At 41.8% G+C, this 18170-nt stretch overlaps 1 protein-coding gene across 4 annotated transcripts in view; it reads left to right on the top strand.

Moving 5' to 3' along the window:
* Ap2b1 (adaptor related protein complex 2 subunit beta 1) overlaps positions 1-18170 on the top strand; it is a 111933-nt gene that overhangs the window by 68515 nt on the left and 25248 nt on the right. For all 4 annotated transcript variants that reach the window (XM_048437816.3, XM_048437818.3, XM_048437814.3 and 1 more), the window contains 2 exons: positions 2557-2702; positions 3796-3925. In XM_048437816.3, the coding sequence (XP_048293773.1) occupies positions 2557-2702; positions 3796-3925 (276 nt within the window). The remainder of the gene's footprint in view (positions 1-2556; positions 2703-3795; positions 3926-18170) is intronic.

Raw genomic sequence — 18170 nt, 5'->3', positions numbered from 1 at the left:
CTAGATTTATATTGCTAGAATTATAGCAGTGTGCCACTGTTGTAGACAGAGAATGATCTACAATAGCCATGCTTGTGATTTCAAATGAGTGAGCTTATTCATAAGTATGTAGTGAGCAGAAGGAAAAGAACAGACAGCAGAGCATCATCACATCAGGCACTTACAGGCATCTCGTCAAGGCAGCTGGAGTAGCCCAGTTGGGAGAACCAGCAAAAAGACATCATCAGACGAGGTGCTCACACCACAGAATTGACTGAACTAGTGAGGCTGAAGCTCCTGGTGAGATCTCCAGCCAAGCGGAGAGGTTTCTCTAGATGAGTTTCTAGCTTCTGACTCCAAAGCAGGTACTTTTATTTCATGGTAGAGGACATTAGTAGCTTCTGTTGGAAATAGTTTGCCTTCTTACTGTCTATTCTCAGAGATGCAGTGTTTTAAATATCTTGAGCTATTTGCTGTTTTTTTTCTGTTAGAGGCAGGAGGCCAAACTGACCTAGAACAGGGAGTTTTGGGGGTCACTTGAGAGAAATGCTTGAGTCAGAAACAAGGCTGCCCTCACTCCCAGAGTCCACTTTCTCCAAACGTAATGCATGCCAGCTTACCAGTGTAGCCACTATATCCAGCTTCAGTGCTCTTCTTTCGTGTTCTTATTTAGCTATGTGTTTTAGGACTCTTCCAGTCTCAGTCTTGCTTGATGTCACTCTGACATAAGTGTAAAATGGGAAACTCTATAATGAAGTTTCATTTAGACTCTTGAGAGAGATACTAGCCATCCAATCTGAGTTTAGTCTTTCTTTCTAAGGACCAGCATCCCTGATTTCTTTCTTTCCCCATCTTATACTCCACAAAGAATCCTGCCATAGCAATGTACACTGGTTGTCTGCTGCAAGTCTTTACTTGGGTATATACAGCCATTGAATAGCACAACTAAAAGTAGACTAGACAAATACACGGTGCACAGATGTACATGTAGGCAAAATACTCACATACATAAAATAATAAAGTTAGTAAGTGTTTAAAATAATCATTTTTTTAAAAAGTTACTATTGCCAAGTAGTGGTGACACACACCTTTAATCTCAGCACTTAAGCAGCAGAGGCAGGTGGATCTCTGAGTTCCAGGCTATCCAAGGCTACACAGTAAAACCCTGTCTGCTAGACAGAAAAACCCTGTCTTGAAAAAGCGGATAGATAGATAGATAGATAGATAGATAGATAGATAGATAGATAGATAGATAATCTATCTAGATAGATAATAAAAGTTATTTAATGTACTCATTATTAGTGTAAAAACTACACTTACAAATGACCAATTAAATAATTTACAGATGTAAAACAGAATATTGAGCCTTTTCTTGTCCCCATTTCTTCATATTACAGTCACTGTTAACTTTGTTTGTATGCTTTCAAAACAGAAAGGGAAAACTATGCATCTTCCTGTACATTGTATCCTTTGAAAATGCTAGCACCAGGGTTTGCTGCTTTACATCGTTTTATAATTGTCACGTTCTATTGAATGGCTGTATTCAGTAGATTGATAAATTAGCGTATTAATTATTCTGTTGATGAGCATTTATGTTACTGCCTGGTGCTTCGTTTATTCTTTGTTGTGATGTTGCAGAGAACATCCTTGTATATCCTGGTATGCTTTTGTAATAGTATTCATTATTTCACATTTTAAAACAGACCTTCCCTATCTGCCCTCTGCTAAGGTGATGTCAGATTTACTTCCAACAAATCATAAAGAATACCAAGTCTCCCATATTCTACCTTACCCCAGGAATCAACTGGTGTTTGTTTTTTCGGGTGTTTTGTTTTATTTTGTTTTTTCTAATTTTTTTAACCTTCTCATAAATGAAAATATCTTATGTTTATATTTTCTCTTTTCTGTGTGGCTGGGTAAATTATGATTATTTACAACCCATAAACTCTCTAGTTAGGGTCATAACAGCTCATAAACTTTCTACCTTTTTTGAGTAGCATGAATCAGGATTATAGATTCCGGGGCCAAGGATACATAACCAATTATCTGGAGAAAAAGCATTTAAGTAACATCTGAGGCGTTAACTGTTGTTTGTCAGAAATGGAAATAGATTTAAATATAACATAACATATGGTCCTTGCCCTTAATAGTGTGCTGGTAATGTTGAAAATGTCTTGAAAGATTGCAGTCATGCTATTTTCATTAGAAGATTCAATTTCTTCCCTTTGAGTCTTTTTTCAAGCCTAACAGAAGCATGGTACTCATCAGAATGGTTTTTACTTGTATAAGCTTTTGGCAGCAGAACTTAAAACAGTAAAATGACCAAGTTGAACAGAAGATAGAAAAAAATGCCAATTGCTCATAGACTTTTACTTTAAATTGGCTCATAAATAATTGAGCATGATCTCAAAAATTAAAAAAAAATACTGCTTTATTCAAAGCCTTTCACACAAACTTCACATTTATTATCTAAAAATCGCCATAATTTCCCGATGGGGTGGATTTTCCTTACATGTTGGGAAAGAAACATCATAGAGGTAAATCTTCCTTCCTGGGCTTTGTGCTATGTTTCATCAGGTCTGGCTACCTGCAGTAAAGGCTAAAGGCTTGGAGATCTCGGGCACGTTCACTCATCGCCAAGGGCATATCTATATGGAAATGAACTTCACCAACAAAGCTCTGCAGCACATGACGGACTTTGCTATCCAGTTCAACAAGAATAGGTAAGACATGCACATCCTAGGTTTGCTGTTGAGGAGTTGTTAGCTTGGTGGTTTTGTGGGACTTGCAACAGTAGGAATAGGGGTATCTCTGACTCTCGCCTGTTCTTGGGACTCTTCCTTCTCTTGGGTTGCCTTGGCCAACCTCCATGTAAGGACTTTTGTCTTGTCTTACTGCATATCTTATTTTGCTGTGTTTGGCTGTCGTCCCTTGGAGGCCTGTTCTTTTCTGAAGGGAAATGGGGGTGGGAGGTGAATCTGGGAGAGAGGAAAAGTGTTGGGGAGCTGGGAGGAGTGGAGAGAAGGGAAACTCTGGTTGGAATATATTATATGAGAGAAAAATCTATTTTCAGTTTTAAAAAAAAAACTGTCCCTCCAGCAACATGATGCACAAAGGAATCTTTCAGAATCAGCATCAGCAATAGTTCCTGCCCATGAACATTGTCTCTCTTTTCTTTTTATTATTTTTATTTATTTACTTATTTATTTTTTAATTACGTTTTTCATTTCTTTTACATACTAACTGCAGTTTCTCCTTCCTCCTCTCTTCCTGTTCCTCCATCTCCCATCTAACCCCACACACACACATCTACTACTTCTCCATTCAGAAAGGGGCTAGCCTCCCATGGGAGTCAACAAAACATGGCATATCAAGTTGAGGCAGGACCAGATTCCCCCCCCTGTATCAAGGCTGGGTGAGGCATTCTGGCCTGGGGAATAGGTTCCCAAAAGCCAGCTCATACACCAGGGACAGGTTCTGATACCACTGCTAGGAGCCTCACAAAGACCAAGCTACACAGTTGTCACTCACATGCAGTGGGCCTAGGTGGGTCCCATGCAGGCTCCCTAACTTTCAGTCCAGAGTCTGTGAGCTCCCACTAGCTCAAGTCAGCTGTCTTTCTAATTCATGTAATGGAAATAATCAGAAACTATGATTATAGCCAGTGTTGGAGCAGGTCAGCCGAGCACACTGTTCCCTGCTGTAGCTTCTATTTAGTTGTCTTGAAAGTTCTTTCACTGTGACTAAGCTATGGAAACCTAGCGGTGTATGACCTCTGCCTCTTGACTGATGTCCAAGTGTTCCTCCTCTCTCCAGTTTTGGTGTCATCCCGAGCACACCCTTGGCCATCCATACTCCACTAATGCCAAACCAGAGCATTGATGTCTCTCTGCCTCTCAACACCTTGGGCCCAGTCATGAAGATGGAACCTCTGAATAACTTGCAGGTTAGAGTTTTCCCTTACTCACAGAGTTTATTAATATCTTGCTGATTTTCCTTTATGTGTAAAATGATCTATCTATAGTTGCTCATTCGCCATTGCTATAATGAAATACTGATGTACAGAGGAGCATTTAGCTTACAGTTCAGCAGGTGTAAGAGCATGGTGTCAAGATTTAATCTGGTGAGGGCACTCTGCACAGAATTGTGTAGATGACACGTGACAGGGAAGAGTGACAGGACAACACTGAGTGAAGGAGAAGCAGAGGCAGTGATTCTTTAAAATAAAAACTCACTCTTTCAAAACCTAGACAAGCTCTCACAAGAACTACTGGAATGTCTTAGAAGGGCCAGCATTCCCAGTGTCCTCACCCCTGGGCCATTCCCTGTCTCAACTCCAGCATGCTAAAGACCCATCCTTCCAAAATGAAACCTCCAAGGAGAAACCTCTTTCCTTATGATAAAGTTGGTAACAAAATAGTTTGAAGTAACACTTTGGTGAAGAGTTTTTATTTTGTTTTAATAAACAAAAACATGTTATGCTTAGAGTTACTCAACATTTTAAAGTGTTTTTTGAGAGTCTCATTTATCCTAACTTGGCTGAGAATAACTTTGAACTTCTGATTCTCCAAGTTCTACCTCCTCTAAGTGTAGGATTATAGGCATGTAGCACCATGCCTGATTTAAAATTTCCGACTAAAGAAACTAGACACACGCATTAATAGTTAAGAGCACTGTCTCCATTTAACAGAGAACCAAGTTCCATTCCCTGCACCCACATGCAACTCACAGCTGTCTGTAACTCCAGTTCCAGGGGATCTGACAGCTTCTTCTGGCCTCAATTGGCATTGCACATACATGGTACACATACATGTATGCAGGCAAAAACTCATACACATAAAAGTAATAAATCTTTTTTTAAAGAAGACTCCTGTGGGCTGGAGAGATGGCTCAGCCATTAAGAACGCTGCTCTTTCGGAGGACCTGAGTTCAATTCCTGGTACCCACGTGGCAGCTAACAATTATCTGTAACTCCAAGATCTGACACCCTCACACATACATGCAGGCAAAACACCAATGCAAATACAATAAAAATAAATTATTTAAAAACAGAAAACTCCCACCTGAAGGGAAAATATGTTGATAATTAGCTTACACTTGGTCAGTGGAAAGGAGAAAAGGAAGATGTGCTGTGGCCGACGTCAGACTTAATGAAGGATATCACTGCCTGGAAATTGAAACAACAGGATATTTGAATGAGACTAAAATATATTTAACATGGTGAAAAAAAAATAATTATTAACCATGCACTTTCCAGTCCAGACAGATGGATCACATTGCTTGGTGTTCTAGAAATACCCATGTAGCATGTGACAACTATTAATAAAACAAGCTATTATGTTGCACTTCAAACTAAACATTCTTCAGTAGTGGGACACCAGCACAATTGTCGCTGGTTCCCTGACTACCTTGTTGCCACAGTGGCTGATTGTTGCTTTTCTTAGCACTGAGTAAGAATTTTTTAGAGTAGACAAGTGAGTCAGAATGTAATTTGGCTGAGACTAGAAGAAGAAAACTACAGTTACTCCGTAGATAGAATTGGCTGCTACTACGAGGAAAGTAATGTGTTAAGGGCGTTTCCAGCTCACAGTCTTGAAGTAACTAACCCAGATATGCATCTGTTCTCTTTTCTTGGAGGCTGACCTCCCATTGGCCCATTAAGCCCCAAGCATGAGGTCTAGTACAGTCGGCATGCATGCATGAATGCTTTCCTTCAGAAGTAGGAAGGAAGGAGATTTGGGTTACAGAAACTAGGGCAAGTGTTTGGTTCCTAAAAGAAAACAAAGGAATTATTAATTCACTTTCCTGTTTGCATTTCTAATTTACTAAATCCCTGATAGGAACCCTCCTAAAAGAAGATGGATCTTCTTTAATAAGTTATTTTTCACATACCTGCTGTTATAAAAAGCAGTCTGTAAAAGACTGTCTCTAAAGGTTAGGACTGTCACTTGCCTAGCAAACACAACCCACCCCACCCCACCCCCAATTTCATCTCTAGTCAACTACTGATTCTCCAAGTTTTCCTCGTGGGCCCTTTTCTCTCAGGGATAGCATAATTGTGACTCTTATTAATTGGCACTTGTCAGTGGTAAAGATAAAACCTTGAAGAGAAAAGCTTTCATCCTTTCTGAACACTGTATCATGTCTGCTGGGAGACAAGGCAAATAGAAAGCTGGAGTGAGTGAGGGACTGCAGAGTTTAGCTTCCGTTCTGCTCTTGTCCTGATGTGAACAAGAAGAGTTAAATTTAACTTGAGACTAGACCAAGTAGCCCAGACTTACTATAGTACTGTCACAAAAGCTTTTCATTAAAATGTTCAATAAACTACCATTTGTTATAGTATGAAATAGTTTAAGTTAAAAAATATACCATTTCTTCACCTGTATTTGTACATGGTGTGTATAATATGCATACATGTGTGCGTGTGGATATAGAAGCCAGTGGTTGGCATCCACCTTGTATTTTGAGATAGGATTCACTTGGAGCTTTTTGAAATTCAGCTGGTCTGGTTGTCTGATGAGCTCCAGCTATCTACTTTCTTTGCTTCCAAAGTGTTTGACTTACAAACGCATGCCACCATAGCTGGCTTTCTTATGTGGCTACTAAGGATCAAACTCAGATGCTCAGATCTAAATACCAGGTTTTTACCAACTGAGCCGTCTCCCAGGCCTGCTGTTCCTCTGTGTGTGTGTAGACCAGGGGTCAATCCCTGGTGTCATTTTCCTCAGGAGAACTCTTTGTTTTAGGACACAGTCTTTCATTGGCCCAGAGCTCATCAAGCAGGCTAAGCTAGGAGGCCAGCGAGCCCTACGGAGCTGCCTGTCTTTGCCTGTCTGCCCACTGCTGGTACTGAAAGCATTTTACTCCATGCGTTTGTGTTTTAATGGTTTCTGGGCATCAAAACCAGGTCCTCATGCTTGCAAAGTAAGTGCTACACTGACTGAGCTGTCTCCCCAGCCTCAATTACTTCTAAAAGTAGAAAGTCAGTAATTGTGCCGCAGATATAGGATGAATCTCTGGTAGAGATCTGAACCTGGAATGATTTTACTGCCATTTCAGGGCTGGCTGAAAAGCTTTTGTGAGGTTGAGGATATAATTCAGTGGCAGAGTTCTTGCCTACTGTGTGTAAAACTCTAGGTTCACTCCACAACAAGTCTCAGTCTCTCTCTCTCTCTCTCACACACACACACACACACACACACACACACACACACGGCCTCTAAATCCAGCTTATGAATAGCATACAAATTAAAATTTGCCCCACTGCAGAATTCTTTTGAGTTTATTTATATCAGATAATTATATCCTTAAAAAAGAAAAGGTTATTCCCTCTATTTAAATAAAACAAAAACCTTAACAAGTCTCTAAATAATTTTTCTCTAAATGTGTTTAATTGACTCCACTGTCATTGTTTCCATTCTTCATATGTTAGTTGCTTAGGAACATTTTCTCAGTATACTCACTGGCAAGTAACTGCTTCTTCAAGTCAGAGCCTGAACAGAGACAATGGAGTTGTGACATGCCTTTAGAGTTCCCATGCTATATAGCTTCCTTTTTCATGGTGCTGTGCTTGAGAATATTGATAGTGTCATTCTTTTAGGATACTTTTTAGCAGGGTTGTGTAAGTATTGCTTAAAGAATCATTTGGGTTGGACGTGGTGTCTCTAACCTCAGCACCAGTATGTGTTAGGCAAGAGACTTGCAGCAAGTTTAAGGCTAGCCTGGGCTACATAGTGAGCTTCAGATTAGCTGAATAAATAACTTAAGCTAAAGTGTGAGACTCCATCTCTAAAAAGCAAATTAACAAGAGCCAAGTAACACATCTGTTCACAGCAGCTGCCCCACCTAAATAACCACATGTAAGCAATAGGCAGTAGTAACGCTATGTTCTTGTGAACCAGGCACTCTGCAAGATTAGAAATCTGCCAGCAGTGTCAGGAGACAGTTGTTCCTGAATACAGAGCTCAGTTCTCAGTCCACCTTATGCCATAGGAAAGGACCTGTGAGGACCAGTCATTGAATGGAACAGAGGACCATACTAAGACTTTGAGCAAAGGACAATGGTGTGTGTGTGTGTACAGTAGTAATAAAAAGTGAGCTGTAGACTTTTCTTATTTTTATTTACTGTGTATTGGCATTTTGTTTCCTTGTATGCCTGTGTGAGGGTGTCAGATCACTTGGAGTTGGATTATAGACAGTTGTGAGCTGACATGTGGGTGCTGGGATTTGAACCCAGGTTCTCTGAAAGAGTAGCCAGTGCTCTTAACCCCTGAACAATCTCTCCAGCCCCAGACTCTTATTAAAATCATACCCATTTCTAGCATAATTATAAGTTATAAGTGAATAATAGAAAATGAAATCTGTTGGAGACTTCTAGTTTGTTAGATGGTTGGAAACAGCTTTAACTATATGATCTTTAGGTATTTAGAGAATGTTGGATTTTCAGTACAAAACAGGTAATGTCTTTCCAGTCCCTCTATGCTCATTATCCTGAAAAATCTTTACATGAAGCTTGAATGTACATTATAGGTTCAAGTTAAAGAGAACTCTGGGATTTTCCTGAGCTGGACTGGTCTATTTTCAAGTCTCATTCACATTTACTTATACTTATATACTTATAATACTCTTTTATGTTTTTCTCTAGTGATACGTTTTATAAGATATAAAATTTTTTGCTTTTAAAAGTATACGTTATTCGGGGCTGGAGAGATGGCTCAGTGGTTAAGAGCATTGCCTACTCTTCCAAAGGTCCTGAGTTCAATTCCCGGCAACCACATGGTGGCTCACAACCATCTGTAATGAGGTCTGGTGCCCTCTTCTGGCCTGCAGACATACATGTAGATAGAATATTGTATACATAATAAATAAATAAACAGATATTTAAAAAAAAAGTATACGTTATTCAAGCTTCATAATATGAAAACCATTAGTTACTGAAATAAAAATCGAGGGCTTGGAGTATAGCGTGGTGATAAGTCTTCCTATCATGTTTAAGGCCTGGGAATCAATTCCCACCACCTAAAAACAAAAAACAAACAAACAAACAAAAAAACACACATAGAACAAGTAGAAAAGAGATGCTTTGCAAAGCCCCACGAGCATGCATGTGTGAAGACTACTGTCCTGGGGCCCGGGCTGTATCTCCGCGGCAGAGCTCTCATCTGACATGCCCAAGAGCCCAGGTTCCATTCTTAGTGAGAATAGAAAATCCTACATTTGCGAGGATAGCTTTTGTTTACTCTTTTTCTGTTTCAAAGCCTGTCTGTTTCTGATAGAATTCACACTACACTGGCAGTGGTAGGGGTTTGAGTATTTGCAGGGATTCTATCAACGTTTATTATCCTAAAATCCTCCTCTCTGTCTTCATAAAATTCCATAAGAAAGATAGTTATTTGAAATGAAAATGTCTTCCTTTAGTATCTCTGTAGGTACCAACTGTGGATTTTACAGAAGTTTCTTTCTGAATCAAAGTATGCAGAGTGAAAAGCAGTCATGGTGACATATAATGAAAATGTACTGAATCTGAACTCATTTTTCCTTTTATTTATGTTCTTGTATTATTTTGAGATAATTTTCCCTATGTCACACAGTCTAGCCTTCAAATCACAATCCTACCTGAGCATCCTGAGTAACTGGAGTTACAGGTGTCCACCGGTGTCCACCACACCTGGCTTTGCTTTCCCTTTTGTTCCATTTCAGGAAAACCTGGTTTAAGGGAAACCATTGTTGTAGTTGTTAGTCTTACTATTTTAAGAGAAAAGCAAAAAACAAACAGGCATGGGGTTGCTGGTGAATATTGTTAGGAGTCTTTTATAGTTTAGAAACTAAGAAAAATATTGACCAATGTTTTTGAAAGGTGTATGAATGAACAGTGGTCCTGGACTTAGAAGCGGCCTTTGTTTCCAGTAACCACTGAAAGAACTGGAAAGTAAATGCTCAGAATCTATTGTTTTGCTGACAGTTTCTGTCCCTTCTGTATATGATGCTCCCTGGTGGGCTGCCTAGAGATAGTGTTGGTGCTCAGTGACCCGTCCTCTTCAGCATCCCAGCAGCCGCATGTCTTCCTTTTGTCCACGTAAGGTTAGATAACAAACCAGACAGTGCATAGGCACAGCCGTGACTCTAGTTGATTTCCAATGTGCGGCTAACCTGAAGTTTTTATGCTGCTACTAGTGCTTCTACAGCCCACTAGTCTAGGATTTGGGGTGTTACTTTAACTAATATAGCCCTGCCTTCATAATCTTAGAACATAGTACAGTTTCTATTAAATGTGTTTTAAAGGGGCTTTTTACATGATGTATTTGGTGTATACTTGTGTGGTGTGAGGGTGGGTCTCTGTGACCTTCACAGCCAGCAGAGTGACCATGCTGCGGGAGGCAAAAACACGGTTCGGTTCAACATGTCTCAATAGCCAGTGTTGCTTTTATTTTAGACATTCTTAAGCACAGTACTATTTGGTGAAAATTTTGCTTGTGATAATTAACTCAATCCCATGTGCAAAATAAGGTATACTTAAATCTTGAGTCAACTAAGTAAACTAAATAAACATTAGACGGGACTACATCAAAACTCTTTGTAAAGCACATGTAACACTTTCCATAAAGATAGGTTCTATAGACTGACCAAGAAAAGCAAGCTCCTGATAAGGGATGGGGGAGGATCCAGTGTGGTCACATAACTAGCGAAAAGGTCACCAGGCTATTAGCCATGTCTGCTCCCGGCCTTCTGGGTAGGTAACAGGTTATGTGTGCATCCTCTCATTTGCAGGAACAGCCCTGTGTGTTTGACAGTCCAGGTTCCCCAGTGCTCATCTGTGAGCACAAGGACCTCAGTGCCTTCTGCAGTGCGAGTGTGCACATGGGGAGGGGACAGTCAGAAAACAGCTTGCACAAGTTGATTGTCTCCTTTTACCATGTGGGTCCTGGAGATTTAACTCAGGTGTGTCTGGCTTGGTGGCAGGTGCCCTTACTCACTGAGCTATCTTCTAGCTCCTATTTTAAAGTTGAACAGCAGTAGGAGGTGTAGCCTAATGGTAGAACTCTTGCTCAGCATGTATGAAGCCCCTGGGTTAAATTCCTTGAACCTCAAAAAAGAAAAAAAAAAAAAAAGGAAAGTTTAATAGTAAGTTCTCACAGCAGGCTGCAGCCGGAAAGTTTCCTTCCTCTATCTGTGAGTATTGATGCAATGATGTGACAGCTGCAGTCTCTCCCAGTCCTGGCAAGGTACATATAGCCGTCATTGAAAGGGAAAGGAGTTATGACTTGGGGGGGGGGGATAGTGGTGGTGTTGTATAGGATTTGCAGAATTGCTTAAGGTAAGAGTTTAGCATTGGGAAGCCTGGAGAGATGGCTCAGTGGTTAAGAGCACTTGCTGCTCTTGCAGAGGACATGGATTGAATTCCCAGCACCCACATGAGGGCTCACAACAGTCTATACCCCAGTTCCAAGAGATCTGATGCTGTCTGGCTTCCTTGGACACCAGGCACCCAAATGGTATACATACATACATGCATGCATGCATGCATGCATGCAGGTAAAACACTCACACACAATCTCCTTCCAGGCTGCTTAGCTCCTTGCCCTGGAAAAGGCCTACAGCTCCCAGTCCCCTTCCCAGGAGCAGGGCCTGAGGAGGACCTGTACCCAGCTAGCTCCACCAAGGCAGGAGAAGTGCTGGACAAGGTCTACATAAGCAAACATGGGGTCCCCATGTGTCTCCCCACATGAGTGCCCCTTCTCAGGGCTCAGCCTGACCACAGCCACAGCCTACCCGATGCTTCCCCTGGAGTTCATGAGCTCTCCTGGCTCCCTTATGTTACCCTGAGCTGTGGCCACACTCAGAGGTCCCTTACATTCCTCTGCCCCCAAGGACAGGGGGTTGTGTGTGCCTACCTTAAGGAAAGGAGCCAGTGCTGCCTTGGCCTCCCTCTGGGAATTTGAGAAGGGCTGAGAAGGCACTGGGTAGGCCTGCAGTGCCCCAGGCCTGGGGGCTGTTTCTAGCCATGAGCTACTATGCTATACAAATTCCCATTTTCTCCATGGCCCTGCTGGACAGGGAGGTGGGGGAGCGGCTTTGGGGACCAGACCACCCCGCCCCGCATTCTGCTCAGGTGTCTCCAGGGCTCCTGGCTTAAAACCCCTTGGTCAAGATTGTTTGTCAAGTTTAGTTTAGACTTAGAAAGAAAGAGAGAGAGAGAGAGAGAGAGGAGGGGGGGGAGGGGAGGGGAGGAGAGGAGAGGAGAGAAGAGAAGAGGAAAGAAAGAAAGGAAGGAAGGAAGGAAGGAAGAAAGAAAGAAAGAAGAAAGAAAGAAAGAAAGAAGAAGAAAGAAAAAGAAAGAAAGAAGAAAGAAAGAGTTTGACTTGCTTCCCTGTTCTTGAAGAGTTCTTAAATATTGGGGTCTGGTGGGTGGGGGCTTGGTATACCCACTGCCCAATACCCTTCTCCCCAGTCTCATAGGATCATCACAGTAGGAGAGGTTGTCCTGCCTGCTTCTGGACACATTCCAAAGGCCTCCTGAAGGGTGGGTGTGGGAGCTCCTGGGCACCCAGGGACTAGCCCCTGCAGACTGTCATTTCCTTGGTCTCCTTCGTGTCCAGTCTGGAGGGCGGCTCAGACCCCTTAACTGTGAGACCATCCCTGGCTTGGCCACCAACCGTGCTGGATTCTGTAAGATGAGACCTTTTTTAGAGTGGGGCATGCAAGCCCTTTCAGCTCCGTCCTGCCAGCTGGAAAGACTGCCACAGACTCCTTTCCCACCAGCTGTCAACGCCAGGATTTTGTATTCTGTTTTATAAGGATTTAATAGAAGTCAAAAAAAAATCAAAGATCAAAAAATCAAAAAAAAAACCTCACACATATAGAATAAAAATAATATCTTTTTTTAGTTATCATGTGGAGAACTGACCTGTCCTCTGCCTATGAAATTATTGGTGGCTAGTTTTGGCACCTGATACTATATAAAGGAATTCTACTGAAGGCTAACTAACTAGAGTAAGAAAAAAGTGAGGGTTTGTAATAATGGTGTTTAGATAGCCACTGGGTTGATCAGCGTAGTGTCACAGGTTAGTCATATTTTGACAGAAGGAGGTCACATCTACACTATAAGTTCCTGTTGTACTTTCTTGCCGTAAAACTTTTTAAAATGAGGACAGTGGGACTGACTATATAGATCATTGGAGCACAGGCCCTGGGCTTAATCCTCAACGCCACAGGGCTGTGAAAGGGTGCTACCTGGAACAAGAGCAGAGCCGTGTATCTTGACATCATTTTCTCTTGACCCTGAAGGTCCTTGTAAGGCACGAAGCTCATAGAAATGGAGCTGCTGTGGCGAAAGTTCTGTGCAGGAACCCTTTGAGCCCACATTCCCAGATAGAAAGGATGGTGCGTTTATAATTTTCTAAGCTGAGGAGCTGAAGTCTTGACAGTAGGCTACAGGGCCTTACGTGTCCTGACCATGTCCTTCTCTCTTTATACCTCATTGACTCCACCTATCCCTCTGCCCCTTTCTCTTCTGTAGGCCTGACAGTAGGTCCTCTATTACCTTGAACCCTTTAGATTGACCATTTCTCCTCTGGAGCGTGCCCTCCCAATGCCTTATTTAGTTCTTTCAGGCCTCTGTGTAGCAAGCTTTCTAGTTGTACTATCTTTGGACCACCAAAGACCCAGAGACTTAGTAATTATGAAAGCTTGGCCTTAGCTTGGGCTTTTACCCAACTAGCTTTTATAACTTAATTAACTCATATTTTTTTAATCTACATTCTAATGTACATGTCTAATCTACATGTCTCTTCTAAGTATGGCACAACCAACTTGTTCCCAGTCTGCTGGTGAAGTCATATGCCTCTCGTCTTCCCAGCTTTCTCTCCTAGGAAATCCTACCTGTTCTCTCCTGCCTAACTATTGGTCATTCAGCTCTTTAGTAAACCAATCACAGTGACACAGCTTCACACAGTGTACATAAATATTCGGCAAAACCTCTGCTAAAACAGAATCTTTTAAGTAAGGTCTCACTCCACCTCTCCCCCAGTCCCTCCTAATCCTTTTTTCTTCCAATGCTACTTGCCACATTTTAAATACATTTTCACCTGTACTTCTTTCCCCCCCTCTGACTAGAGCAAACTGTTGAAAAGTAGCAGTTATTGCCCCCCATTACTAATACCTCAGTGCCTAGAATAGTACCAAACACCACCATAAGTGGATAGTAACTATTTGTTATTGGATAAGCCTTTTTTTCCATTTATAAACATCAGATTCCCCTAGCTCTTCTTTTTAACTCATTTTACATACCAGCTATAGTTCCCCCTCCCTCCCCTCCCCCATCTCACCTTTCCTTCCACCCCCCCATCCACTCCTCAGAGAGAGTAAAGCCTCCTATGGGGAGTCAACTAAGCCTGGCATATCAAGCTGAGGCAGGACCAAGTCCCTCCCCACTGCAACAAGGCTGAACAAGGCATCCCACCATAGGGAATGGGCTCCAAAAAACCAATTTATGCATCCCGAATAAATCCTGGTCCCACTGCCAGGGTCCCACAAATAGACCCAAGCTACAATTGTCACCTACATTCCGAGGGCCTGATTTGGCCCCATGCAGGCTCCCCAACTGTCAGTCCAGAGTCCATGAGCTCCTACTAGCTTGGATCAGCTGTCTCTGTGGTTTCCCCGTCATGATCTTGCCCCAACACCGCCCCCCCCACACACACACACACTGGTATAATCCTTCCTGTCCTTCTCTTTGACTGGACTCTAGGAGCTCTCCATCTGCTCCTGTCAGTTACTGGATGAGGGTTCTATGATGGCAATTAGGGTAATCACCAATCTGATTACACGAGAAGGCTGGTTCAGGCACCCTCTCCACTATTGCTAGGGGTCTTAGCTGGGGTCATCCTTGTGGATTCTTTGGAATTTTCCTAGCACCAGGTTTCCCCCTAATATAATAATGTTTCCCTCTGTCAAGATATCTCTTTCATTTCTCTCCCTCTCCATCCCTCCCCCAACTCAACCATCCTGCAAATTCAACCTTACTGTTCCCTCCAGTTCTCATCCTCCTTCCTCTCCCCTCTTCCCCCACCTCCAGTTTACCCAGGAGATCTTACCTATTTTCCCTTCCAAGGGTACCGTGCATGTCTCTCTTAGGGTCCTCCTTGTTAGCTAGCTTCTCTGGGGCTGTGAATTATAGCTGCTTATCCTTTGCTTTACATCTAATATCCATTTATGAGTAAATATATACCATATTTGTCTTTCTGGGTCTGGGTTACATCACTCAGGATGATTTTTTTTTCCAGTCCCATCCATTTGCCTGCAAATTTCATGGTGTCATTGATTTTTACCTCTGAGTAATACTCCATTGTATAAATGTACCACATTTTCTTTATCTATTCTTCAGTTGAGGAGCATCTAGGTTGTTTTCAGGCTCTGACTATTATGAGTAATGCTGCTATGAACATAGTTGAGCAAGTATCCTTGTGGTATGTTTGAGCATTCTTTGGGTATATGCCCAAAAGTGGTATAGCTGGGTCTTGAGGTAGATTGAGTTCTAGTTTTCTGGGAAACCACCGTACTGATTTCCAAAGTGACTATACAAGTTTTAACTCCCACCAGCAGTGGAGGAGTGTTCCTCTTACTCCACATCCTCTCCAACATAAGCAGTCATCAGTGTTTTTGATCTTAGCCTTTCTAACAGGTATAAGATGATATCTCAGAGTCATTTTGAGTTGCATTTCCCTGATGACTAATGATGTTGAGCAATTCCTTAATTGTCTTTTGGTCATTTGAGATTCTTCTGTTGAGAATTCTCTGTTTAGATATGTACCCCATTTTTTAATTGGATTATTTGGTATTTTGCTGTCTGGTTTCTTGAGTTCTTTATGTATTTTGGAGATCAGTCCTCTGTCAGATTGGGGTTAGTGAAGATCTTTTCCCATTCTGTAGACTGTCGTTTTGTCTTGTTAACTGTGTCCTTTGCTTTACAGAAGCTTCTCAGTTTCAGGAGGTCCCATTTATTAATCATTTCTGTCAGTGTCTGTGCTACTGGCATTATATTTAGGAAGTGGTCTCCTGTGCCAATGCATTCAAGGCCACTTCCCACTTTCCCTTCTATCAGGTTCAGTGTAACTGGGTTTATGTTGAGGTCTTTGATCAACTTGGACTTGGGTTTTGTGAGTGGCAATAGGTATGGATCTATGTGCATTCTTCTCCATGTCGGCATCCAGTTATGCCGGCACCATTTGTTGAAGATGCTTCCTTTTATGTACAATTTTGGCTTCTTTGTCAAAATCAGTATTTATAGTTGTGTGGATTACTGTCAGGGTCTTCTGTTCGATTCCATTGATCCTCATTTCTATTTTTATGCCAATACCAAGCTGTTTTTATTATCGTAGCTCTATAGTAGAACTTGAAGTGAGGGATGGTGATGCCTCTGGAAGTTCCTTTAATGTACAGGATTGTTTTGACTATCCTGGGTTTTTGTTTTTCCATATGAAGTTAAAATCTTTTGCCTTTTATTAAGGGCATTTTGAGATAATAATTATACCCTATGAAGTTGCGTATTGTTCTTTTGAGGTCTGTGGAGAGTTATGTTGTGATTTTGATGGGGATTGCTTTGAGATTCTTCTGGTTCTTAACCAGTATCCAGCAAGACCAGCTCTTCATCTTAGCAAAGTTTCCCTTACTATAACCTCTGCTTGCTGTTGCTCAGAGTCTGAGCATTTTCCTTGGTGGGGGTGATCCGGAGCCTAAATTTCATCTCAGATCAGCAGTCACAGATTCATTTCCATGGAGGGAAAGAGAAAGGAACTGTTGCTTTAAGGCATATTGATCCATCCCGAGATCGGAGATGAGGAGACAAATAGGCTGTCTTCTAACATTTGTATAATTTTTATGTCATTAACCTATGCTTCTTAAGAATAAAATAAAACTGGCAGCCCTAAATTATTCAACTGTGTCCGAAGAGCCTAAGATTACTTTTATTAGTATTTCTAGAGTAAATTTGAAAGCTCAAGCTCAGAGTAAATGAAAAAGTTGAGGAATGCTCTCAAAGTGCCTAAGGGAAACCAAAATCATTTAGATACCTGACAGGAAATATAGCTGAACAAGACATTTTCACTGAGTCCAGAAGGCAAATTGCTTGCCTTTCCATAACCCCAATAAATGCAGAGATGTATTTAAGAGAGACACATAGACGGAGAGGTGGAGGATCTTGAATAGAAAGGGTAAACTGGGCATGGCCACTAATACCTGCAGTCCCAACACTCAGGAGACTGAAGCAAGAGGACCATTGAGAGTCTAGCCTGGACTACCTACTCAGACCCCAGCATTGAAATCAGATAAAATAAAAGGACACGGTTGTTCATTTTATCTGGTCATTCTTTTATTTACTTTAAGGTTTTGATTTGTTTTTAAAGATTTCACAGCTAGGCCTGGTGCCGCACATCTTTAATCCCAGCATACAGGAGGCAGAGGCAGGTGGATCACCATGAGTTAGAAGCCCATCTGGTCTACACAGTGAGTTCCAGGTCAGTTAGGGCTGCAGAAGAAGAAAAAACAGTTTCTTCAGTTAATGATCAGCCTAGCATTTGCCTTTAAAAGAAAAATTCTGACCCAGATTTTTTTTACATATAATCCAGAAATCTATATTGGTGGAAATAGGTGTGATTATCAATTAAGAGATAAGAGGTACGGAAATTGGAATTTCTAAGCTGAACTGGACTTTGGGATCAAGTTGTCACCTGGCTCTTCTCGCACTGAATATTGTTTCGGGATCTTGAGGGTGTGAGTTTAGCCTGTTCCCTGCAGTTCAGAGAGCTTCTGCAATGATTGTAGGTAGGCTACTTGGAACTGGTTTAAATTTAAACTGCAGTAAGAGTTGCAGAGCTCGGGTGGAAACATCTTTACAGTGACTGATAGAGCTTGCTCTGCCCCTTCAGAAAGCCAGTGTCTGGTTCCCAGCACCCTCACTGGGATGCTCACAGCCACCTGTAACTCCAGCACCAGGGGATCCAATACCCTGTTCCGGGCCATACAGGCACCGGTATGCGTGTGCACATATACACATCAGTAAAAATTAAAGATAAATCTTTAAACATTGCAGAGCTTGATTTCAGTAGTCCTGATGCTGCTGTGCTTTGGGCTTCTCCCGTAGCCGGCCTTGTGTTCCCCTGCCCAAATCAGAATTGCGACAGTTTAGTCTCTCATGG

The sequence above is a fragment of the Myodes glareolus genome, chromosome 9, assembly GCF_982192425.1.
Source record: "Myodes glareolus chromosome 9, mMyoGla1.1, whole genome shotgun sequence".
Classification (NCBI taxonomy): domain Eukaryota; kingdom Metazoa; phylum Chordata; class Mammalia; order Rodentia; family Cricetidae; genus Myodes; species Myodes glareolus.
This window is presented reverse-complemented; position numbering and strand designations above follow the sequence as displayed.